This window comes from Balaenoptera acutorostrata, chromosome 8 (genome assembly GCF_949987535.1).
Source record: "Balaenoptera acutorostrata chromosome 8, mBalAcu1.1, whole genome shotgun sequence".
In the NCBI taxonomy this organism is placed as follows: Eukaryota; Metazoa; Chordata; class Mammalia; order Artiodactyla; family Balaenopteridae; genus Balaenoptera; species Balaenoptera acutorostrata.
In genome coordinates, this window is record NC_080071.1 from 29,510,918 (window position 1) to 29,536,310 (window position 25,393).

General features: G+C 40.4%; 1 protein-coding gene across 3 annotated transcripts in view; it reads right to left on the bottom strand.

The window, feature by feature from the left end:
* STK39 (serine/threonine kinase 39) overlaps positions 1-25,393 on the bottom strand; it is a 314,494-nt gene that overhangs the window by 55,017 nt on the left and 234,084 nt on the right. For all 3 annotated transcript variants that reach the window (XM_057551799.1, XM_057551798.1, XM_057551800.1), the window contains exons 15-16: positions 9,624-9,676; positions 4,991-5,059 (exon numbers count right to left, since the gene is read on the bottom strand). In XM_057551799.1, coding sequence (XP_057407782.1) covers positions 4,991-5,059; positions 9,624-9,676 — 122 coding nt within the window. The remainder of the gene's footprint in view (positions 1-4,990; positions 5,060-9,623; positions 9,677-25,393) is intronic.

Here is a 25,393-nt window from a genome sequence, read left to right on the forward strand (position 1 = left end):
CCTTCTTTAGAAAGTGTTACGAGATATCTCTATATATCAAGGTAGTATTTGTTTATCTCTAACAAGTTACTGAGTGGCTACTATATGAAATGTACAGTTTAGGGCACTGGGAAAATAGCACTTAACAAAACAAAAATCCTGGCCTTCAAGAAACTTATGCTCAAGGGAAAATCCTATATAGTTAAAAAATGAATAAATGAAATATAGCCTATTAGATGGGGAGAGACTAGGTAAAGTACTTAAGTAAGGATGGGGGTAGAGAGTTGGGGGCGGGTTGCAATTCTAAGTAGGCTGGTCAGGGAAGGTCCCTTTGAGAGGCAGCATTTAAGCACTAGGAGATACCCAGGTGTACCTGGGGAAGGAGCATCCCAAGTATAAAAGCCAGTGTGGCTGGGGTGAAATGGGGACGAGGGAGAGCCAAAGAGAGGGAAGGGTCTGAGAAATGACAGGGGACAGGTCATATAGAGGATTGTAAGCCATTGAAATGTGGGATGGAGAGCTATTAGAGTTTTATTTAAAGCATTAATGTGATCTCACATTTTTTTCTTGAGATGTAATTCACATATCATAAAACTCACCCTTTTAAAGGGCACAATTCAGTGGTTTTTAGTATAGTCACAAGGTTGTACAACCATCACCACTTCTAATTCCAGAATGTTTTCAGCACTTCAAAGAGAAGCCCAAGACCCCTAAGCAGTCACTCCCCTTTTCCCTGTCCCTCTCAGGCCCTGGCAACCACTACTCTACGTTCTGACTCTACAGATTTGCATATTGTGGTCATTTCATATACATGGAATCATAATATGTGTGGCCTTTTGTATCTGACTTATGTTTTACTTGGATCTCTCTGGCTGCTGTGATGAGAATAGGCTGAAAGGAGGCAAAGTCATAAGCAGGGAGACCAGTGACCAGATGAAGGCAATAATTCAACTGAGAGATGAGAGGGGTTTGAAACAGGATGGGAGATGGTGAATAATGGCTGAGTCTTGGGTACATTTAGATAGGCTGGATATTGAGTATGAGAGAAAGAAAAGTCAAGGACAACTCTTAGGTTTTGGTCTTATGCACCTGAAAACATGGAGCTGACATCAACTTAGGGTACAAGGCTGCTGGAGGGGCAGATTGGGAGGAACAACAGAGGCTGGTTCTTGGAGATGTTAATTAAACCTGGGATAGTGATTAGCCTTCTATGTGAAGATGCCAAAAAGAGAACTGAATATGAGTCTGGAATTCAAAGGATAGGTCTGTGCTGGAGATATAAATGTGGGAGTTAGAGAGTGGAAGGCATTAATACCATGAAACCAGATGGTATCACCAAGGATGTGAGTGACTAGAGAAAAGAGGAGAAATCCAGGGAAAGAGTCCTTGGACATGTCAATATTTCTGGGTCAGAGAGATGAGGAGGAACCAACAAAAAAGACTAAGAAGGAAGCATAAATAAGGTGGAAGAACCAAGAGAGAATGGAGTCTTAAAAACCAAATGGAAACACTTATGGAGCAGGGCATTGTCCACTATGCCCAATGCTGCTGACAGGTCACTGAGAATTAACCACTGGATTTAGGAGCGTGGCAGGCAGTCATTCACAGATCATGTATCTTCTCTCCCTCCATCTTGCTCACTCCACTCCGGCCACATCTATCTTTGCATTTGCCATTTTATCTACCAAGGGTGTGCCTTCCCCAGATATGGCTTTGGAAAAAACAGTCTGAGTGGAGTGAGGAAGTTGACTGGAGTGGGTTCAAGAGACAGTGGTAGAAGAAGAACTGAAGTCAGGGGCAATTCTTTTGAGGACTTTAGTTGTAAGGGGATGAAGAGAAGTAGCTGTAATGGGAGGTGGGGTAAAGAGAGGGCTTTAGAATGGGAGACAAAAACATGTCCATGTGCTGGTGGGACAAATCTAGTAAAGAGGGAAGTAAGTGATGCAGGAGGGGCTGAGATAGGTTAGAGGGGACAGAATTAAACACATTTCATCTGTCTATCAAGTAGTCAACACTTAAAATATAAATCATCTACTGATACAGGAAAAACAGGTAAGGGCAAGCTATTTTTTTTTTTTTCCCAGGAGACACCGAAACCAGTTAAAATTATCTAGGTCCGTTCTTCAAGGCTAAAGATATTGGATTAATTGTACACAGAGTGTCAGGTTCAGGATTAGGCTCTGGGCTTGGAGTCACAAGATCCAAGTTCAGGGACTATGACAAGTTATAATAACCCAGAAACTTCTTTTGATCTCCCTTTTTTGTCCATAAAATACTGATTAAAACCTGTCCTCTCTACCTTATAGAATTGATGTGATGATCAAATGAAATATGCAGACATTGTAACTCTTAGGTGCGCTGTCCCTATGAGGCGTGGTCAGTACTGCTAGATAAGGAACAAGTGCACACGCTCAGTCTCACTCCAACACTCTACACTTCAGCTCTAAGAAGGGGAAAAAGGCAAAATAAAAAATTGGGGGAAGAATAAATACAGCATAGAAAAACAGAAGCTCTGTGGTTATTTAAATCACACTCAATAAGCTGGACATGAATTATGCCATAATTTCCACTTTTAAAAAACTCAACAATCCAAAATCCTCTAGTTTAGATTCAGCTGAGCCTGGGGCAAAAAAAGAAGTACACTAAATTTGACTGTAGGCCTGAAGCAAGATCATCGTGACCTGATACTTCTCCACGAATCTCTTTTATTCTTCCTGCTCCACCACCTGCCACGATGACCTCAAATCAAAAGACCATGTGCTCCTCAACTTTTTGCCAAATAGGAGACATTAGTGGGTGTTTTAAAATTATTTTTTATTTGTTAATTAATTTCAAATTCTGGCTGCTTTGGGTATGGACCATAGCTCTCTTTAAGGAAAATATATCAATACCTTACAGGGTATCTTGATCTAGCCATTAACTTTTCTCCTTATTTCTTCAGGTAAACTAAGACACAGAGGTATGTGCTCATTTTTTCAAATGAGAGAATCTACCTTTATCAACTGTTAACATAAAGAATTCTGAGATGGAACTTATTGATACAATAGATGCCAAAGTTGAATTGATCTTATTACTCAACTTCCCTACACATTTGATCAGAAAACTGAGGTAAGAACTCAGCTGGCCATGGGAACTCACAAGGTTTTAAAGTAAAGTATGAAAGACAATATACAAGGAAATATATACACACACCTGTATGTACATGTGCATGATGTATGTCACTTTCCTTTAAAATATGTCTATATCTCTTTACACATGTACCACTTGGCAAAGGAAACAGAGCTCCCTTGTGAGGCCAATGTGTATACTTCATGTGCAATTAATAGGGAAAAGCTTACTTTTTTCTAATTACAAAGATATCTTTGTATCTACATTTATGAATATTTGTATACCAATAACATATTAGATACTGATTCTTTAGTCAGAATTCTAATCTCCCACTAAACCCCGTTACTCTTATTTACATAAACAATTCACTTTATTTACTTTTTAATAAATTTATTTATTTATTTTTGGCTGCATTGGGTCTTCGTTGCTGCGCACGGGCTTTCTCTAGTTGCGGCGAGTGGGGGCTACTCTTCGTTGCAGTGTGCGGCCTTCTCATTGCAGTGGCTTCTCTTGTTGCGGAGCATGGGCTCCAGGTGCACAGGCTTCAGCAGTTGTGGCGCGTGGACTCTAGAGAGCAGGCTCAGTAGTTGTGGCACATGGGCTCAGTAGTTGTGGCTCACAGGCTCTAGAGCACAGGCTCAGTAGTTGTGGCGCATGGGCTTAGTTGCTACGTGGCATGTGGGATCTTCCCGGGCCAGGGCTTGAACCCGTGTCCCCTGCATTGGCAGGCGGATTCTCAACCACTGCGCCACCAGGGAAGCCCAAACAATTCACTTTATAATGATGTATATTATAGAGATTCTAAGAACAAACTATTCTGATGGGTAAGTATATCTACCTCAAGCTCCCTCTTAGTGACACACTCCAGTATTACTGGGGAAGGATTTATTTCAAGTAAGTGATTTTTTTAAAAGTTAAAACATATCATTTAAGGGGCCCAAGCTATTTCAAGGATTGGTTTTGATTTGAATATTTTTAAAGAAAGTTTTATCATAATACTATTATAGTGTTATTATAATTATATTATATGTAATTAACAATATAATGAATGTCATAATTAACATTAATATTAACTCATCTTAATTACTTAGGGTCATCATTACCAATATGCAGTAATAGGCTACATTATAAAATCTTCATAAACTCAGAATTTGCTGAAGAGTGTGGAGCCCTTCACCCTCACCCTAGGTAGAATCAGGCTATGCTTTTTCTTAGATGACACTGTCTGCCTCTTACAGCTTTCCTGCCTCGCTTGGCCAGCAGTCACTTCTTGCTCCTATCAGCATGCCTAGAGCTAGCAGGCTCCCCTATGTCCACACAGCTTTTTCTTGATTCTAAAAGTAGTAGAAAGAGCCACGGTCTCAAAGTGTGGTGATTCTGCCGCAACCCAGCTGCATGGCCCTGGACAAACCACTGAATCACTTTAGGAATTCGCTTCCTCGTCTACACAATGGTAGAACTGGCCTGAATGATCGTTAAGTCCTAGCCAACCTTAAAACTTTATAATGAAGGAACCTTGCTAAGAGCTAGGAAAAAGAATAGAGAAACTCAGAGAAAGGACCTCAGAAGTTCCCCTACTTTGCTGCACGGAATTTATAGTATCTTGGGTTTGCTATGTCATGGATGTTTCGGTCTTCTAGGTTCTTTGTTTTATCTCCAATAAGTGACGTTCTACATTGGATAAATCACGTCCAGACAAATGGGACAGAATTACATTAAGAGCTTTTGAAACAGGAAGTTAAATATGACTCTTAAATATACTTATTTCACATAAAAGATAAGAATTCAAGAAATTTTCAGAAATTCAGAGTAAATTATTCCTTTATGAAAACTTTTGTTTCTAAGTGCATTTCCATTTGATGTATCAACAAAATGACACTACATGCATTAAAAAGTGACTTACCTATAACTACATCATGACCATCGACTAAGCCAGCAGAGAAGAGCTCCTGAGAAACGCCGTCTGCCGTATCTGCCCAAACGTGAAATGAAGGTGTATCAGTAACCATACAGTAAAAACCAACAATCCAGTACAATGTAAAATATATATTTTTCATTTAGAAAAATCATCCATGTGTGTTTCAATTCAACAATTCAGATTCTATCAGGAGGAAAAATCAGAAGCAATGTGAAATACATTTGCCACGTACAATTTGCATCCTTTGCTCTTTATTCAACAGAAGTTATACAAACTTACTGTTTCATTTTTGTTGAACCAAAAAACTATTACCCTTTGCCTACTATCTGAATTATTCTCAAATGCACCTCTAGAAGTTAGCTCATAACTGTTCCCTATGAACCCTGCTTTTCTTTCTTGCCAAGGTAAACTCCAGCCACCATCAATCCTTTTCTATCATTAGTAGCTACTGAGTTAGAATTTATGGCAAAGGTTGAAGACGTAGCATTTGATGCAACCTCATATTTGGTACAAACAGCCTAAGAGCTTGTTGGACTATTAAGATGAGCTATTTAAATTTATGCTATTAAGAAAATCCTTTAACATGACTGATCATTTGATAGCAACAGACTCATTCTCTTAGAAAATGTGGTTGGATAAAAGAATGTAGTTTCTCAATGATAAGTGACAGGAGTTAGCAATCTCATAAAGATGGGACTGAACAGGCTGTAGCAAGTGAATATAACTGAAATTACTTAATTGAGAGGTTATACACAAACATGATAACAGTGAGAAGTCTGTTTGAAGACTTTGTAAAGGGAAATTGATAAATTGCCATGTGCTCAAAGAACCATTATGAACCCCTATGTTTTCACAAGGGAGATGACATGGTCTCCATGGTGGCCTGATATTCTCACAAATAGCCAGTACTATAGCTGGATAAGAAGAAACTGGGAAAGCATAGCTCCTGAATCAAACAGCACCTAAACTGAATTGCAGTTTGCTATGCCAAAGGCTGCCCTCAACACAGACTGGGTTTCCCTGCTTAATTTGTGTTTCACATGTGGTGATTATGTAAGTGGGCTCAAGTTGTGTGTGTGTGTGCGCGCGAACACACGCGCCTGTATGCGCGCCTGTATGAGCACATCGTTGAAGGTACAATTATCTTTCACACCGGGCTTTAATGTGCTTATTAGCCCAGTGTCTGACTCATAGTAATTACTCAACAAATGGTAATTGAAGATGATGAGGCAGCCAAAGATCATGTGAAATGCTCCTCACACCCTTGTGCTCTTTCTCCCTCTCATACGTGGCCCTATTTCCTAAATCTCCAATAAAAATTTGAGAGCTGATATATATTCTTTGTACTTTCAGAGAAACTGTGGTATTCTATCATTTTACTCATTCAGTGAAATGGAATGAAGGAAATGGAAAAGAAAAACATAGGAATCTTACTAAACAATGAAATTCCATAAAAGGTGGGCTTATCTTGGGCCTTGTCCTTACTGTTAGAAGTACAAGAAACACCTTATAAAATTCTCTCAGAGATAAAACCTCTCATAGCACGGAACCCAGGGTAGCATAATGAAAGGCTCTACTCTGAAAATGATGTAGCGTTAAAAGGTCAGCTAGGACATTCAGCCTCACAATCGCCATCTTCCTGAATGCCACTAGAAACTTCAGGAAAAGAAGCCTATGGAATTAAAGTGCCTGCCTCGTAGACGCCGGGCACAGAGTAGTCAGTGGTTACACTTCTACTGACTGATCTTCTGTTAAAGCAACTGGATGTGTTACCACCATCTCTAAAGTATCAGTAAGATCTTACACTTGAGTAAGGAGCTATAATCAAAGAAAGTAGTTGAAAATGGAATAATCAACAAAGTCACATTGAGGGCTAGCACTAAAGCAGTACGGAAGCAAATTAATGTTCCCAAATGATCAAAGTGTACAGCATCTCTGACTATTTTCAGGACTCTTGGGTACCAAATGAGCCATATTAAAATAGCAAAAGGGTTGTGCTGGTTGGTCAAAAATGGAAATATTCCTTGTTTGCGTGTGTGCCATTAGGCAGTTATTTTTCATGCATGTTAAGTAACATATCATTAACAGTTTAGAAAAAAAACTTGAAGGTAATTGGTAATTTATTTTTCTTTAAGCTGCTTGACATTCCTAATGTGTAAACGGGTTAAATAATCATAAATAATCACGTACGCTCTGCTTTCTAGATCATTACAGCAACACAGTAAACACAAAGGGCTTGCCCTCAAATGACGACAGAATATTTGATATGTTCATATTATACACTCAATGACGTATATATTTATGTGTGTATACACCAGAGACATAGTACACATGGTATGCATGCACAGATCGGGCGCAAACAACATCTCAAATGCAGACAGCATCAGTAATCACAGAGGTGCAGTGACATAGCTATGGTGTTTCTGAAACTAAACGGCTGTGCTCGTTCCCCAGGGAAGGTCAGCTATCATCAGGAAGCCAGCACTATGGTTTCTGTCTGGGCAACAAAAGCAGAGACTCTGAATCTAACCATGGCAAATGAGGCTGCCAAAGCTAGCACAAAGGGCCAGGTAACGCTGATAAGGCCGTCTTATCCCCAGCAATCCTCAACTCAGAAATTCATTTCTTTGGTACCTTTGAAATTAAAATTGACTCTTATTGCCACTGTCAATCTTAAACAATCAGATGAAAAAAAACCCTTAAAATAAGAATTCTTTTACTTACTATACCTGAAACATTTATTATATAATTGCTAGATTTTATTACAGTATTGGCTGCTCAGTATCTTTATATTATGACAAAACAGCTTTTTGATAATAGCAACCGGCAGCTGTTCAATTTCACAGACTGACTCTAAATTGTCAAAGACTGCCCCCAGAAAGAAAGATCAGTTAGCAAATTCACTAGGGCCTTATTCACATTTCTTTTGTAAAAAGATACGTTTAATTCAAATATACTGGAAATCATGAAATCTTTGTGTTTACAGGGGACTAGACATCAGGGCCAATGAATCTATGACTGACCACCTATGGCCCAGGAACATACTTTGTTTGGGCACTGAACCTGAATGTATTTAGACAGAACTCTCTGGTTTTCTGAAGTTCCCACCATTCACTTTGGCTCCTGTAAGCATTTGAGTTTGTGTCTTCTTACAGTTGATAACAGCAGGGAGGTCAAGCAGTTAACTGATTGACTAGCTATCAAGCTAGAAAGTTTCGGGTTTTCAAAATTTTAGCAAATACAATTTATTTAATTGAATAAAAATTTACGTGGAGTTCTAATACATAAAATAATTATAGAATGTTATTAGCTTACATATATTAATACGTTCAAATGTATAAGACTAATGAGACATCGAGGCTGTTTTCATGTATATAAAAGTCTGAAACCAGAGATCAAGGTGAACAGCTCCAGTCTTAGCATTAGCATCTGATTTTCACTTCTCTAGACTGTTTTGGTTATGAACTAAAGAGAGCAAAGAGCAATTTTTGTTTAACAACTGATGCTGTGATCTCCAAAGCTTGTATCCAATAATTAACCAAAGTGACTTGAGATTCTCCTGCATACCAGGCACCTGCCAGGTGCTAGAGACACCAAGAAACAGGACATGGCTCGATGACTTCCAGGCATCCAGGCGCTAAAAGAGCAACCAGTCTGGCCTTGAAACTCTTTTAATAACTACTCAAAATACTAAAATTGGGCTTCCCTGGTGGCGCAGTGGTTGAGAATCCACCTGCCAATGCAGGGGACACGGACGGGTTCAAGTCCTGGTCTGGGAAGATCCCACATGCCACGGAGCAACTAAGCCCGTGCACCACAACTACTGAGCCTGTACTCTAGAGCCCGCGAGCCACAACTACTGAGCCCGTGTGCCGCAACTCCTGAGGCCTGCATGCCTAGAGCCCATGCTCCACAACAAGAGAAGCCACTGCAATGAGAAGCCTGCACACTGCAACAAAGAGTAGCCCCCGCTTGCCGCAACTAGAGAAAGCCCACGCACAGCAACAAAGACCCAACACAGACAAAAATAAATAAATAAAATTAATTAATTAAAAAAAAAAGAATAAACTTAAAATAGCTAAACAAAAAAAATAGAAGAAATACTGATAAAAAAAATACTAAAATTATATTTGGCTGCAAGACTAGCACTGTTCCTACCAAGTTTCCTAGCGGTGCCTGCAGCAAGTAGAGGCCCAGATACTCCTTAGCACAGGCTTCGTGTAATCTGAACCGACAACAGAGAGGCAAAGTATGCTACCTTTTGGTCTGATGTCATTGTTTGTTGCTCAACCCTAATTAAGACTGCTATGCGCGTCTCATCACACTCATCATAATGTCCTTTAGGCCCTGCATCACCACGCCAGCACTTCTTTTCATGGTCGAGCTAATAGATCTAATTTATAAGTGCGTATATTCTGTGCAGCACGTGTCCCTGGAATTCATGCAGTCAGTAGTGGGTTCGGTTTGGATTCCCCACAATTACTGCAAATCCTTCCTTTCTTCCTTCCTTTGTTTTTAGAGAACACATTTTTGAATAGCAAATTATAACCACATGCTTGTAATCAACTTCTGAAATGCTCTTGGTAGCAATAAAATGATAATTTCAATGAAAACTTACCTCTTCCTGGAGTAAACTCAAATCGTATATCATTAAGTTCCTTTCTGGAGTTCCTGAAATACATAACAAATAGCACATTAAAATCTAATGAAGCAAAGTTTAACCAAACTAAAGGCATTCCAATTTTTACAAGATGCTACTGACATATAGATAGCATTTAATAGTTTTGGGTTACTTCTAAATACTTCTTCCACTGGAAGAGGCAGTTATGACAATAATGAAGGGAGATATTGTTTAACTGATTGAATTTACCTTACACAAACATGATTGTATCACAAAATTCCAAAACTAAATGCTCCTTTTATAAAATCTACACTAAATCAGTAACCTTAAATTTAATTCCATAATTAAAAATTTCAGAAGCTTTTAGTCTAGCATAAATAGTATTCAATACATTTTTCATATTTTTCCTGGGAAAATAGTATTTTATCAAATTATTTTTATTTTTTTTTTAAGTTTCTTAATTTTTTTGATGTGGACCATTTTTAAAGTTTTTATTGAATTTGTCACACTATTGCTTCTGTTTTTTGTTTTGGTTTTTTGGCCGTGAAGCCTGTGGGATCTTAGCTCCCCGACCAGGGATCGAACCCACACCCTCTGCATTGGAAGACAAAGTCTTAACCACTGTACCACCAGGGAAGTCCCCTCAAATTATTTTTAAAAGTGAAACAAACAAGGAAGATAGCCTTAGCGATAAACTTCACGACAGCACTATACGTTAAATCATACAACAAAAATGTCCAGAATAAGGTGTGTATTTTGTTGTTAAAAATTTTATCTAAATAAATAGAGGGGGACCTCTGAATGTTATGAAATTGCCCACTGAATATATAAAACTTTTAAGAAATTTAAAATGCTTACATAAAACTACAATAGACACATATATGTACATTCAATCAAAATATCAAATGACACTGGGGAAATATGGAACAAGTAAGTATCTAAGATACGAGTTTTCCATTCATATTAATTTCAAAACATAATAGTAAGGGCCAGTGAGTTATAATTAGAATGGTTTTATTTTCTCATAAGAACACTAAAATATTATGAGTAACTCTCGACAGATGCTAGAATTAAAGTTAATTAAAAAAAAAAACTTTTAAGAAACTGCAGTAGGACACATGAAATAGTCATTTCTGTATGCATTCAACTCTTTGCTCAGCTGCCAAGAGTGCCAGAGACAGAGACAGAGATGGTCTGAATACCAAGCCCTGAACATCCTCCTTCCGGTGCCAGGAGAGTCTGATCAAACCCTCTGATACTCCAGTTTGCTACTCTAAAACTCTGGTAATATCTCCTGGTCTCTAGGTACAGTGCCCGAATCTTGATGACGTCAGTCTATGGGCCCTTTTTGGACCATAGCCTGATGGTGGTTCTTTATGTCCTACCACATCCTACGACACCAAGTGTGAGGAGGCCCAGAACGATGAAAAAGGCATGGTACCAACTGAGAGAAAGCCCTTCTCCCAGTGCCTAGAGAAGCTGACCCAAGTCTAATACCTTCCACAACCAGAGAGGTAAAGGGTCAGGAACTCCAGAGACAACCAAGCCCAGGCTACCGACATGAGAGCCTGGAACCTCGGCATCTCCTCTAGGGTGTCCGCACCACGACTTTATCGCTACTCCTCTCGAAGACAGAATGGGAACTAGCAGACATTAGCAATTCCTATAGCTGTGCTTCTTTCAGGACCTTCTGAGAATCTGAAAACTGTGAAAACTGTGAATGCTCCCACTAAAAAAGCAGACACATGACCGACGCATGAAATTGCAGGCAACTGTAGATGGTTCAGAGATCATCTTGGACCCCAGGGAAAGCAAGCCTGCGCTGGTAGTGGAGTGGGCCATGAACAACCAGTGCCTGCACCGGAAGGGCTGTCTGCACGTTGCCTGAATTTTCTTAATAAACTACAATGTCACCACACATTACACAGCGTTTTCATATCCGTCGGCAGTTCTCAAACTTTTTGGTCTTAGGACTCTTTTACATTCTTAAAAAGTATCAAGGACCCCTAAGGAACTTTTGTTTATGTCGGTTGTATCTATCAATATTTACTGTATTAGGAATTAAAACTGATAAGTCTTAAAATATTAATTCACTTGAAAATAAAAATAAAGCCCATCACATGTTAATGTCAAAAAATTTTTTTTACGTAAAATTATTTTACTTTCCAAAAGAAAAACAAGTCAGTGAAAAGAATGCATTGTTTTCTATTTTTGTAAACCTCTGTAATGTCTGTCTTCAGGTAGCTGGATTCTTATATTTGCCTCTGTATTCAATCTGCTGCAATATCACATATCATGTAGCCAGCTACTGGAAATTCTACTGTATGTATGTGAAACAATGAGAGAGAAAAAGGCCAATACTTTCTTAATATTATTATAAAAATAGTTTCCACCTCATAAGCTCCTTGAAAGGGTCTCAAGGACCCCCGGGGGTTACAGGACCACACTTTGAGCAATACTGATACCAAATTTCATTTGATCCTGATAATCAACCTTTGAGATACACAAAGCAGGTATTACTTGTTTCCCATTTTTTGGTGAGTACATTCAATGGCTTTTTTACAAAGTTAATGAGTGGCAGAGTGAGGGTCAACAATTCCATACTGGAAATGCCTAATGCAAATACAAATGTTCAATTCCCTTTAACTTTTGAGCGAAAACAAATATTCCCCAACATTTCACACGTTACTATAAAAAGATCAGCAAGCATTCATTTATTTAACAGACTTGGTTTTGTGTGTTGTGCATCAGCAAAGGTTGAATTAGGACTACAACAATTCAATAAGAAAAAATAATCACTAGGAAAGCAAGTATTTATAGTGTGTTTAATAATGAAATGACAAAAGGAGAAAAAAAGAAAAGGAATTAGGTTTGACCATAATTTATGCCATTGTTCCTTTCCTCTTTTTTTGATCAGGCTTGTCTAAATTAGTTTGTTCTACTAAGGTCATGAGCAGAGAGGTATAAGAACCATACCCAGCATATCATCATGCACATCCTTATTCTTTACATATCAGTCCTACAAAAGTAATACCCAACATCCATAATCTTTATCTACATCAACGGTGGCTCAAGTTGTCGAGGTTGCCTAGTCACGTCATTCTTTTATGACTCTGAACCTAAAATACCCACCTTTGAAAAGATCCCAGTGATTGATTGTGTGTAGTAGACTTGTCCCATCAGGATGAAATATAGTTGGAAAAATGCCCAATTGGATCTAACTACTGAAGGTCATCCTTTCATAAAGAATTAATCTTTTTCGGACTCATACTTAACACCTTTAATTGAAAGTACATTTACTTTAATTGATATGGCACAAGATACTCCTGATTTAAGGCAAGCTGAAAATAGGTATGATTTAAAGCCAGACACTATGTCTGTGCAACTTTCCAGAGGAAACGTTAATAACTTGAGAGCAACAGTTTCAAGACCCAGGGGACCTTTAATAACTCTTATTAAAAAAACTCTTTCAATCCTAAAAAAAACCCCCGAAACAACAAACTCTTAAACTTGGTAAGGCACAATCCCTTATTTCTTATTGGAGTATATACTGCATCACAGATGCAAATGCCTACAGGGCTCAGGCAGAAAATTTTCTTTCTTAAAATAGGTAATACAATCACATGGCTTAAAAATCAAAAAGTACAATAGGGTATTCCATGAAATCTAGCCCTCTCAACTCCTGTCACTCATCTTCCTGGTCCACCTCACAGAGGCAATCATGCTATAGGCTTTCTGTGCATCCTTCCTGAGATTTTCTACGTATGCTCTAGCAAACACACACACAGAGTTCCCTCTAGCCTGTTTAATTCAAGTGGGAGATGGTAGTAGCATTCTATATGCTGTTCTGCACCTTGCCTTTTATTTAACTTAATAATATACCTTGGAATTTCTCCGTATAGGTTCACAGAGAGCTTTCTCATTCTTTTCTGTTCGTTTATAGCTACATAGTATTTTGTTGTATGCCATATCCTTCTTTAACCAGTTACCAGTCTATGAATAGATTGTTTCTAGTCTTTCACTATTATAAACAATGCTTCAATGAATAACCTTGTTCTTATGTCACTTGGAAAATATATGAGTATAAAAATAAATTTTCTAGAAGAAAATTGCTTGGTCAAAGGATACATATATTTACAATTTGCTAGATAGTGTCAAATTCCCCTTCATTTAACTTGTATCAATTTATACTCTCACAAGCAATTTGAAAGCACTACTGCAGGAACGTTAAAGGAGTATGGCAGAAAGTGTATTTAAAACAAAAAAACAAAAAACAGGGAAATGTGGGGACTATGCCAGCTGGAAAACTTATTCCCCATTGAAAGGGGGCAACCTCTACTCAGCACCACCTGGTTACGACGAAGCAGGATTGGGGCTTAATTTCGTTAAATTTTATTTTTTGCCATGTCCATTCAAAGTGAGAAGTTCCAAGACACGGACTGGCATGCACAGGGGTTTTCTTTTTCTCTTTCAATTCATCTGCAAGGGACACAGTAAACACTCAATGGAGGCCTCTGGCTAAGAGGGTGGTGACAACAAACACATGAGTGAACACGTACGTACCCTTCCTGGTGGTGGAGGTGCAGGAGGCCCGGACAGTTGAAGTATATATTTTACAGGATGTAGCACTTTCCTGCACCTCTTAATGTACCATGTCAAGACAACCTGAAAGACTTACTGCTTTTGGAGGGCTCCCAAACTAAAAGGCCAGCTCAGAACTATTTGCATTCCTCAGCTGCACATGAATGTCTCTTAGCCCACACCAACAAATATGCACCCCAAGAACCAGATGGAAGCAAAACGTTTAGAAGTCCAAAGACCACTCATTGTCAAAGGGCATCATAAACTCTTAAGTGTCCTTGGCGCTGCGTACCCTCCATCGCAGGGTGCTCTGGAGTGAGGCTGAAAGTCAACCAGTTCCCCAAGCTCTGAAGTTGAAGGATGTAGTTGGGAGTAACACCACTCAGGATCCCTGTAAGGGCAGTAGGTACAGTGTTTCCCAGGATCCAGAGGTGGCCCCTCCCTCCTAAGCAGCAGGGGATTTTCTTAGCCAACAACATTCCAGATGAGGGGAAAGCTGCTGGTGTCCAAGGAAGTCCAGAGGGACTCCTGGACCCCTAGAGTGTCTCCCCGTCTCGGGAGCAGGATGGGGACCTTTCAAACATGTTGGGCTAGGAGTCAGTTGGAGCATCATTCAGCTTGCTTCTTTCCTACTCCTGGCACTGAACTGACGTCCTTTCCCGCGGGTTTAGGAAGAGACACAGGACGCCTCTCCGTACCAGGAGACAGCGAGGTGCTAAGGAGGGGATCCTGTGAAACTGTGGAGAGAGGTCTGAGTTCAGATCCACCTGCTACTTGTCTGGCCTCTGGAATCCGTTTCCTCAACAATGAGGTGGGGAAAATAATAATTAATAGCATTTACAACCTGCTGGTACGTGCTTGGGGCTTCACATGTGTTATCTCATTCCATGCTCAAAACAACCCTTCGAGTAGGCTTGACTATTACCCCTATTATTTTACAGACGAGGAAATGGAGGAAGCTCAGAAAGGGGAAAGGACGTATCCAAAACCAGGTGTCGGAACAGCACGTCTGGACTAGATCTAGAACTTAATAAATGTTACCCATCGTCTTTGCCAGCGCACAACCCTCACCTGAGGCTCTATCAGCCCCGCCCTGAGTCTGCAGGTGCTCCTATCTGGTCTCTCCACATTCAAGCTCACGGCCTCCAGAGGAGTCAGTCAGCTTGTACCTGAAAACCTAGTCAGGTCACCCCCTTGCTGAAAAACTCCATTTCCGTCTCCTTCTTCTTCTTCTTTTTTTTTTTAAAGGGAAAGGTTTAAGCATTTACCCTGTCCTTTTTTTTTTTTTTTAAATTAACTAATTAATTAATTTTTTAATTTATGGCTGTGTTGGGTCCTCGTTTCTGTGCGAGGGCTTTCTCTAGTTGCGGCGAGCGGGGGCCACTCTTCATCGCGGTGCGCGGGCCTCTCACTATCGCGGCCTCTCTTGTTGCGGAGCACAAGCTCCAGACGCACAGGCTCAGCAGTTGTGGCTCACGGGCCCAGTTGCTCCGCGGCATGTGGGATCTTCCCAGACCAGGGCTCGAACCCGTGTCCCCTGCATTGGCAGGCAGATTCTCAACCACTGAGCCACCAGGGAAGCCCCCGTCTCCTTCTTCTTAAAGCAAGATTCCAAATCCTTAGCATGAGCCTCTGAGACCTGCTCCTGTCCGTATCCCCACCATGACCAGCCACCTACCATGACCCGTGGGCTATACCTTCCTTAAGTTTCTCATTTCTCTAAAGCTCCATGACTCCTGACCGAGGGCAGGTCACCATTATCTGCCGCACGTGAGAATAAATGGTTTTATGACCAAAGAGTATTTTACCCGCGCTCACAGGCACCACGCAGATATACACAGAGAAAGCTGCTGCTAAAACTAAAGATGTACAGCAGACGGGAAAAGGGCCATAAAAGGTGAGAGAGCTATTACTCAGGGTGTGACCTTTGGTAGATGAATGTGTAGCGCAGGAAGAAAACTGTTGTACTTCATGAGATGTGAAAAATGCCAAAGCAGCGATAAGTTGAAGGACACCTACAGCGTAAGGCCAGTGACAAAAGAATCAGGAAGAGAAAAAAGAAGCTTCCTATGGCCAGGCCACGTTTACCTCACCCCGGGCTTTCCCAGAACAGAGTCTTTAAGTCAGCTAACCAGACCGCCTTAAAAGCTGGAGACTCACCTGGACTCGTCCAAGTTCACTTTGCAGTTCAGACCCTCCCCAGCTGCTTCCCCTGCCTCACCTGCAGTTTCTTCAGCTTCCCTCACAGATGAAACGAACTGTGTGAAAGCACCCTGGGGCTCCCTCACACCACTGACAGGCATGGTGATGCCCGAAATTTTGAGGCACACAGAAGTGGGCAGAAGGTCACGGTTCCGGTCCTGAATGAGTTTACAATCTTCCCAGAGAATGAAGAGACTGACAGCTGATCTATGCAAAATCACCGGGAAGACCCCAGGGTAAATACGTGCTTTAAAAATAGTAGCATAGAAGGAAATATCAGACTAATTCAGAGGAAGGAGCATTCCCCCTCTCTCGGCTCTCACTCTATCCATCCTTCATACTCCTGTCAAATTAATCTTCCTCTGAGGTAAAGGTCCAATCACAGAATCATATAATTTTACAACTGAAAGGGGCCCTGGAGGTCATCGAATCCATTTCCCTCATTCCTAGGGTGAGGAAACAGAAGCCACAGAGAGTAAGTGGCTTGCTTAAGACTACACAGCTGGTTAATTCACTCAACACTCCCTAAATCCTTATTGATCACCTACTAGGTGTCAGCCCTATCTCAGTAGCCACTCATGGCAGAAAGGACACCCAAATCAGGGACTGAGATTCCTAGATGACTGTTCTTTATTCTCCACTGGTGGTTCTCAAACTGCAGGCAGGGGACGGAGGCACAATCTCTAAAGAAAGAAGCTTTTTTCCCCCAGTAACCCCCTGCCCCTAGTTAAGAATTACTGCATGCAATGAGAGGTGTTATTGATGGGAATTTGTTTCACGTATGATGGATGTGGTGGCAGAAGTAAAGGTGGAGAGCCACCGCTGTACCCACCAGTACCGTGCCCCAAAGGCCTGCCTGAAATCAAAGCTCTCCTATGTGTATGTATCTCCATGTACCACAAGCCATATGCTCCAGGAGTGTTTTAATAGTAACTGAGCCCTATACCTCCCTCTCCCCTCCAACCCCTGGCCTTGCATTTGACTTGCCTCAAAAGAGCCTTTTAGACCAGTGAGTGTCCTAAAAACTGAAAGTGAAAATTCCTCTCAGCATTATACCTCCAGACACCCAGAATTATGCCTATAGTCTAGAAAGTATAAGTTCGTAGCATCCAGAATTCTAGTCTACGTGAAGCCGTGCAGCATCACATAGCTCGTGATCAATGTCAAATAGATCAGGACATCATACTGTTCCCTTTAACCAAAAAAAAAAAGGAAAAAAAAACAAGAGCAGTGACAAACATACATATGCATATGCACATGTGCAACCGCACACGCACGCACACGCACAGACACGGGTTTCTTTAAATAAGGTATCTTCACATACCAAAAAATTTGACCTTACATGCTGGTTGTCTGCAGGTTTTTCTGCAACTAAAACCACAGGCTAAGGACTCTGAAGCCTCCCACTGGCTGTGGAGTGTGCTGAAGGACCCTTTTAGATTTGCAGCCTGCAGGGAGCAATCTAGCTGCCTATGATTTCACACAGCAGACGCTTAAATTAGAGGTGCATATGCAGAGCCTTGCATACAGAAATTTCTGATGCTCTGTACCAGGCTGACACCTATCAATAAGTCACATGCAAAAAATTATCATAAATAACCTTTCCTGTCTACAAACAATAGTTTTCATCTGGAAATAGTCCAAACTAGGTTAAGGTTTTGTTCTTTAACAGAAACCTCTTGAAAATCTCCATGCCTGCCAAGAAGAGGACACAGCTGTTTCCTCTCCCCAACTTGATCCACTCTCCAACCTAAACAAACACATCTGATCCGGTTTTCTCCACTACATACTTGCAAAAATCATGACAGACATAGGGGATAGTGCAAAGAGTCACAAAACAAACACACATGTACCTACCACCCAGAAATTTTAAAACGGTAACATTTTTGTCATATTCTCTTTGGAGCCTAATCATAAAATTTTAATAATGTTTGACCTACACAGTACAAAATCAGTTGTGTTACATCTGAGCTGTGGTAAATCATGAGCAAACAGATTACTGTGTAAGGGCTCTGCTTCCTGTCAAGATTGTGGAATCATATTTCATGGGTAGCAGTCCTTTTCAGCATTCAGAATGTCCAGCGAACATATTTATTGAACCCATTTTCACCCACAGGGCAAAAGGGAGATGCAGTGACGCACAAAACCTAGGCTCATGTATAGGGCTGGTGAGAACAGAAACATAGTAGAGTTGGAGTTCACGTTTTTTAGTAGCAGGAAAAAAATATTAAGCACACTTCTTACTTAGGGGTTTTGTGTATGCCTCTATAATCCACTGATGTTAAGTATAGAAGCAGCCTTTGTTAACATTTGTGCCTGAAAGTTTGAAGTGTGTTAGGGTTTACTGCAGAAAACCCAGACTCATCAATGTTTTTGTGATAGAAACCTCTCTTCAGTGAATCAGGATCCTGCATCAACACGCCAAGCCAATTATACAATAAAAACATAAAGGTACCCCTAAGACATGGATTCAATAAATGTGCAATTGGGCTCTAGACATCAGGTCAAGGCAGGTGTATTTATGCAGTTTGATATAGTATGTGGGGAGGTGGGCGGGGCTGAACATATTTACAGGATTCCAGGATGAGTAAATTTGCAAGACAATGGAAGCTTACTTCTTTAAGGCACAAAATGCTACAAACTCTATTATGGCCAAGTATCATCTCCCTTGCTAACTATTGGTTTGGCTCGTTTAATTCTTGTAAAAAAGGATGCAAGTACTTTCAAAATAAATCAAGTATGTAACCGAACATTTGATTATTAAAAATAACAGAAATTAGTTAAAGGGAACATTACACATGCTTGAGATGTCAAGTACTCCAACAGAGCACCGAATTTAGCTCTGTTTGCTTGCAACTAAGACAGAAAAAGGAAATATTGCATGATACAGTTCTTAATTTACCAAAAAGGAAACATGCAAGGCACATTTTCCCCCCTTGGCATTAATATCACGGAGAAATTTTTTATGAAAGCCCCTTTATCAGGGACACTGAGTAACGTCTTCAAATCTATGGTGTAAAAGACAGAAACTTTTTTTCATACGAATGTCTTCAACTATGTGGTGCAAAAGATGGGATATTTTTTCCTCCCATGTGCTGAAGGCACAATATTAAATCTTACCTGAATGATGGAATTTCTGCTGGGAGCTGAAATAATACAGCCAAGGTACATTGTTTCCTGATGATTTACCTCAATAGAGGGAGCTCAAAGAACCTGGAGAAATGAATGGCCTACGCGGACAGCTTCCTGATGCCCCCAGAGTGTCTTTGCCAAGTACCGCAATGGGCAATTTCATGACTGAACTCTGGCAAGTACTGGAAGGAGTGATGGTCTGTGTGCTGATGAAACACAGATCTTTCACTTTAGCTAAAACATACATGGGAAGCAGAGGTAACACTCTGCTGTGAACCTGTAGGAGCCTGACTGACTTACGTCCTCCCCATGAGAGCTGGCTAACTAGCTGCTAAGGGAGGTGGGCTGCAGGCTGTCTGAACTTCAAAAGGAAGCTCTGTGTCTGGCCAAGAACTTGCACATGTGCTGAGCTGAACACCAAACTTTGTTGCTTCAGAACAGAGAAAGGATAACTTTTTGCTTAAAAGCTTTAAAGAATTCGTGCTACTAATCAAGAGTCAGCCATAAAAGGACATTAGTAGAGTTGCAATAAATATAAAGTGAGTAGATAACAGAAGTCTTTAAACCTTAGACAGGTGATCACAAAAGCAGCAAGAACCACGCTTTATTTTAACTTTCCTATTCTTGTAATTTTCCTATTGATTTATGTGTATAACTGAATCCAGGGAAAGCTACATTAAAGATTAGCAAAACAAGCAAAAAAACAAAAAACAAACCCAAGCTCATGAATATAGAGAATAGATTGGTGGTCACCAGAGATGGCGGTGGGGAGAATGGGTGAAGGGGGTCAAAAGGTACACACTTCCAGTTATAAAGTAAATATGCCATGGGGCTGTAATGTACAGCAGGGTGACTATAATTAATTACACTGTATTGTATGGAATATTACTCAGTCATAAAAAAAGAAGAAGAATGCCAATTTCAGCTACATGGATGGACCTAGAGATCATCATACTCAGCAAACTAAGGCAGAAAGAGAAAGAGAAATACCATATATCACTTGTATGTGGAATCTAAAATACGATACAAATGAATTTATCTGAACAGAAACAGACTCACAGACACACATAACAGACTTGTGGTTGCCAAGGGGGGAGAAAGGGGGGAAGCACTGGTTTGGAAGTTTGGAACTAGCAGATGCAAAGTACATACAGTACTTTGGATAGGATGGATAAACAACAAGGTCCTACTGTACAGCACAGGTAACTGTATTCAATATCCTGTGATAAACCATAATTAAAAAAATGAAAAAGAATACCTATATATGTATAACTGAATCACTTTGCTGTACACCAGAAACACAACACTGTAAATCAACTATACTTCAATAAAATTTTTTTAAAATAATAATACTCTATTGTGTATTTGAAAGTTGCCATGAGAATAAATCTTAAAAGTTCTCATCACAAGAAAAAAAATTTCTGTAACTACGTACTGTGACAAATGTTACTGTGGCGAACATTTCACAAAAATATACAAATATCAAATCTCTATGTTGCACACCTGAAACTAATATAATGCATGTCAATTATACTTCAATAAAAATAAAACAAAATACCCATCCAATGAAGGAGAAAACTATAAAGGCCTAATGAATAATAAGTGTTAATACCAGTGTCCTCTAGGTTAGAAATGTAAGCGTAGTTCTCCTTGGCTTTTCCACAGGTGAGATCTGAAGACAATTATATTTAATGATAAATGAGGTTGAGCAAGTATTTCCCCTTTTGATCCATTTCAGAGAAATGGCCTATAATTAAATGTATTTACAAGCCAGTGTGGATGACCCTTTGGCAAAGATAGCATAAATCCTCAAGTTGGACATTTCTGAAATTACTTCCGCAAATGGCTATTTATAAAATACGCAGTTGCACAGAAAATAACCTTGTTACTAGGCATTTGATAGGTTATGGATGGGCATCTGAAGGAAATAAATGTATATTAGGGTTCATCAGGTCATACTTGTCAGGAGGCTGGATTAGGACAGGACCTTTATTCAGAGTAATGTTGAAAACAAAAATTAAAAAATCCAAAACCACTCTGAAGGCCAAAAAAAAAAATGCAACCACTTGTTTCTGAGACTTGGCATTATGTGATTCTCCAGTTCTTGGACCTAACAGGGCTGAAATGGCACAGAGAGCAGAGTGTGAGAAGCTTCATTCAGATTAACATATTCCAAAAAGGCAAAGGGCTGTGAAGGGGTTCATTATTTGCATGATATGATTTAAAGTGAGGGCAAATACCTGGAAGTGTTTACAGGTATTTTTACAAAATTGATTTTCTTTTTAAATCTGAAGATCGCCACAAGCAGGAAAACGGAAATCTGAAGTTTGGTCTTATCTGCTTTCCATGGACGCCCTTTTGAAAACCCCCCTGATGCTCTTGAACGCATGACTCTTCTTATTACTGTAAAGTGGCCCTTAAAACGCAGCCACCGTGTGATGCCTTCTTCCTTCTCATCATCTGATCCTGGCAAATCTTTAGAAGTTAACATTTACAATAAACTTTAGCAAACACTAAATTTGTTCTTGGCCTCTGGAAAACTAATGTATGGGCACTCGTTACAATGTTTCAGGAAGAAACCATCCCTTCAACAGTCCCAGAGAAAGTAAATAAAATGGCACTGATGACCTAGAAATCCAACCGTCCTTATTGGAAAATTCCAAGTATCCGCAGTTCACCAAAATTGGAAAGACCCGTAGCTGAATCGTGGAGGCTACCCTGCAATGGGGCCACGCTGTCTCCTCCACGAAAGGCATATCTGAGGACAAGACTCCAAAGCAGACTGGTGGGCTTCCCTGGTGGCGCAGTGGTTGAGAATCTGCCTGCCAATGCAGGGGACACGGGTTCGAGCCCTGGTCTGGGAAGATCCTACATGCCGCGGAGCAGCTGGGCCCGTGAGCCACAACTACTGAGCCTGCACGTCTGGAGCTTGTGCTCCGCAACAAGAGAGGCCGCGATAGTGCGAGGCCTGCGCACCGCGATGAAGAGTGGCCCCTGCTTGCCGCAACTAGAGAAAAGCCCTCGCACAGAAACGAAGACCCAACACAGCCAAAAATATAAATAAATAAATAAATAAATAATAAAGGAATTCCTTTAAAAAAAAAAAAAGCAGACTGGTGTAATATATCTTATTCCAAATGCTCAAAACAGTCATTGGCCTGTGTTCAAACACATGCTGTACAATCGTCAAATAGTTAAACTGATTTTCATGTGTGAGTCGTGGAACCATTTGGAGCCGTAACTCAAATTTCAGTGATTTTGAAAAACACGCTGGGAATGTTTATTAATCAACACCCACGTGTGTAACTGCACCACAAAGTGAAGGACTTAGCATGACTGCAGGTTTCATACACTTTCCTTATCTTAGAATCATTGATTGAAAAAATATACCCAAGGATTTCCTTCTCGATTTTTTTTTACATGACTGGTCTTTAAACCAGGTCCGTTGATCTTTGACAAGTTTTTGGGACTGACTTAGCTTTTTAGATCTCTTAAGTGAAAATATAATAAAGGAGGTCAGGCTGGATAAAGAAGAGTTCTCACTCTACAGAAATATTTATACAGTACATCCTGCAAACTACTTGCTGTTAGTCTTTTTACTGTTAAGTTGACAGATGTGCTTTTCATAAAGGAAGTCCAAAAAATAAGTGCTGCTACACTAGGGAGGGGGTAGGGGTTCAGAAAGAGAAGTCAAGGGGCCCTTTCCAAAATGATTAACATATCAGGAGAGCCTCCTTCCATTGGTGTGAGGCAAAATAAAATAATCATTGATTATTTGTCAAGTGTAATGTAATATCAGAGAATTAGTTGATAACAAAAATAAGCAAGCCACTAAATATCCATAAGAAAGATAAAGAGATGGTAAAGGTGAACAATCATGAGCATTCCAAGTTAAAATACAGAATCCAAAAGATGGGCCAGAGGAGCCATGATGCGATGTCATGTCTTCCCCAGTGTGCCTAGCATGGTGTCTGCCACGTAAGTTCTCAATAAATATTCAAGATATCAAACTGACTCAAATGGTACACTATTCCTCCTTACCAGCTGCATGACATTGTATTAAATGTAAGTACACCTGACAAAACTCCTAGGTATGGAGTGAACCAACCCTACGTAAATACCCAAATAACCTAAAAAATGAGTTTCTGGGCTGTGGGCATTTAAGTAGCTATGTGGGCCAGAGCTATGAATAAAAGAGCAGATGTCACATTAGGAATGAATCTGGGAGAGGGAAGCGGGGTCTGTTATACTGAAGAGATGTCTGGCCAAGAAGCTATCTGTCATGAGCAGTGAGCCAACAGTCAGCATCCAAGGTGCTGGGCTCAACCTGGACAAGACTCGCATTAAATACGAGCCGTGGGCTCGGCTGCCCGGCACCAAGGCTCTGGGTGGCGGAAAAGTCCAGTTAGGAAATGCTGTTGCTACGGCACCTGTGCACTGCGCTTCAGGCTGCTGTAATGTCAACATCACACTTATTTGTATTTCAGTAAAAAAAAGGCAAGGGATCACGTCTCTTTATGGCTTCTTATGGCTTCTTCTCCACCTCATGTCCTTTCCTACCCTCTATTTGAAATCTTTGAGTTGGTTTCATGGGGAGTCCTAGGGAACAAAACATACTTTTCTTGCTTGGTCCACTAAGTCTATAATAGCTTGGATTCTGAAGACCACATTCTTGAGTTCACATGCCAACTGTAACACTGACTTGCAACATTGACTAGTTATGACATCTTCTGGCAATTCACTTAACTTTCCAAGTCTTAGTATCGCTCTCTGTAAAATAAGGTAAAAACAGTAAGTACTTCGTAGAAGGATCAAAGAGAAGGCATGGGAGTGCCGGGCGCACAGCAAGCATTCTAGTCAGTATTCGTTAAATATCAACAACAGTAGTAATAAGTACACTCTTTCGCCATTGAGTTCTTTATGTCCGTTATTAGCCCCTGCCCTGAGATGAGATCTGTTCTTTCTTATCCCTTCACCTAACCTGGGCAGGAGTATAGGTATCCAATCCTCCACTGAGTCCTACAGCAGATTCTAACCATAAGACCCAACATACATAACAAGATTTCAGGGGGGTAAATGTCTCTATTTCTCCTTAAGAATCCCAATAATGCTTGAATCAATGGGGAGGAGGAGACTGGCACTTCCCAGATGAGCTTTTGAAGGAGACAAAGAGACTGGTAACTGGGCCTGCTTTGGAATCCTCCATAACCCTCAGAAAGTGAAACAAACCCATGAAGAGCTGAGAATTCTCCTGAGAATCCATCCCATACCTCTTTCTCTTCTGAATAATTTAAATTCTCCACTTTGTTTGGTTAAATCAAAGATCACAGTTTACCTGAAGGTAGAAAGACACGCAGAAGAATGAAACAATGCCTAAGGTACGCAATCCTGTCTGTGAGATTAGGGGAATTTCCTGAGGAAGGAGACACAACAAAAGCACCCATTTTGCCGATGGTTTGACCGGCATTTCTGACAACTTTCTTTCCTTTGCACCAGAAGACAGCACACACATGTCATTCATATTATATACTCTCCACCACTGAGGGCCTCCTTGGACTCAGGAAAGCCTGAAGGAACAGTGCTCCAAGCTCAGAGTGCTATTTAATTGTGACTCTCATCATCACCATTATTACAGATCTGTCATCGGAAACGCTCTCGGCTATCCGTGACAGCACGGCGCGTTATGAAGATGACATTTCCATGTTTTGTATTCTCAACATTAAAAGCCAGTTTGGCTCACCAAGTGAGCAACGGGTGTCAAGCCAATTATATAACTTTTTAGAACACTAATAGGATCTCCCACTGAGCCAACTGGGAGGGGGAAAGAAATACAATACTAATTTGTATCTGCG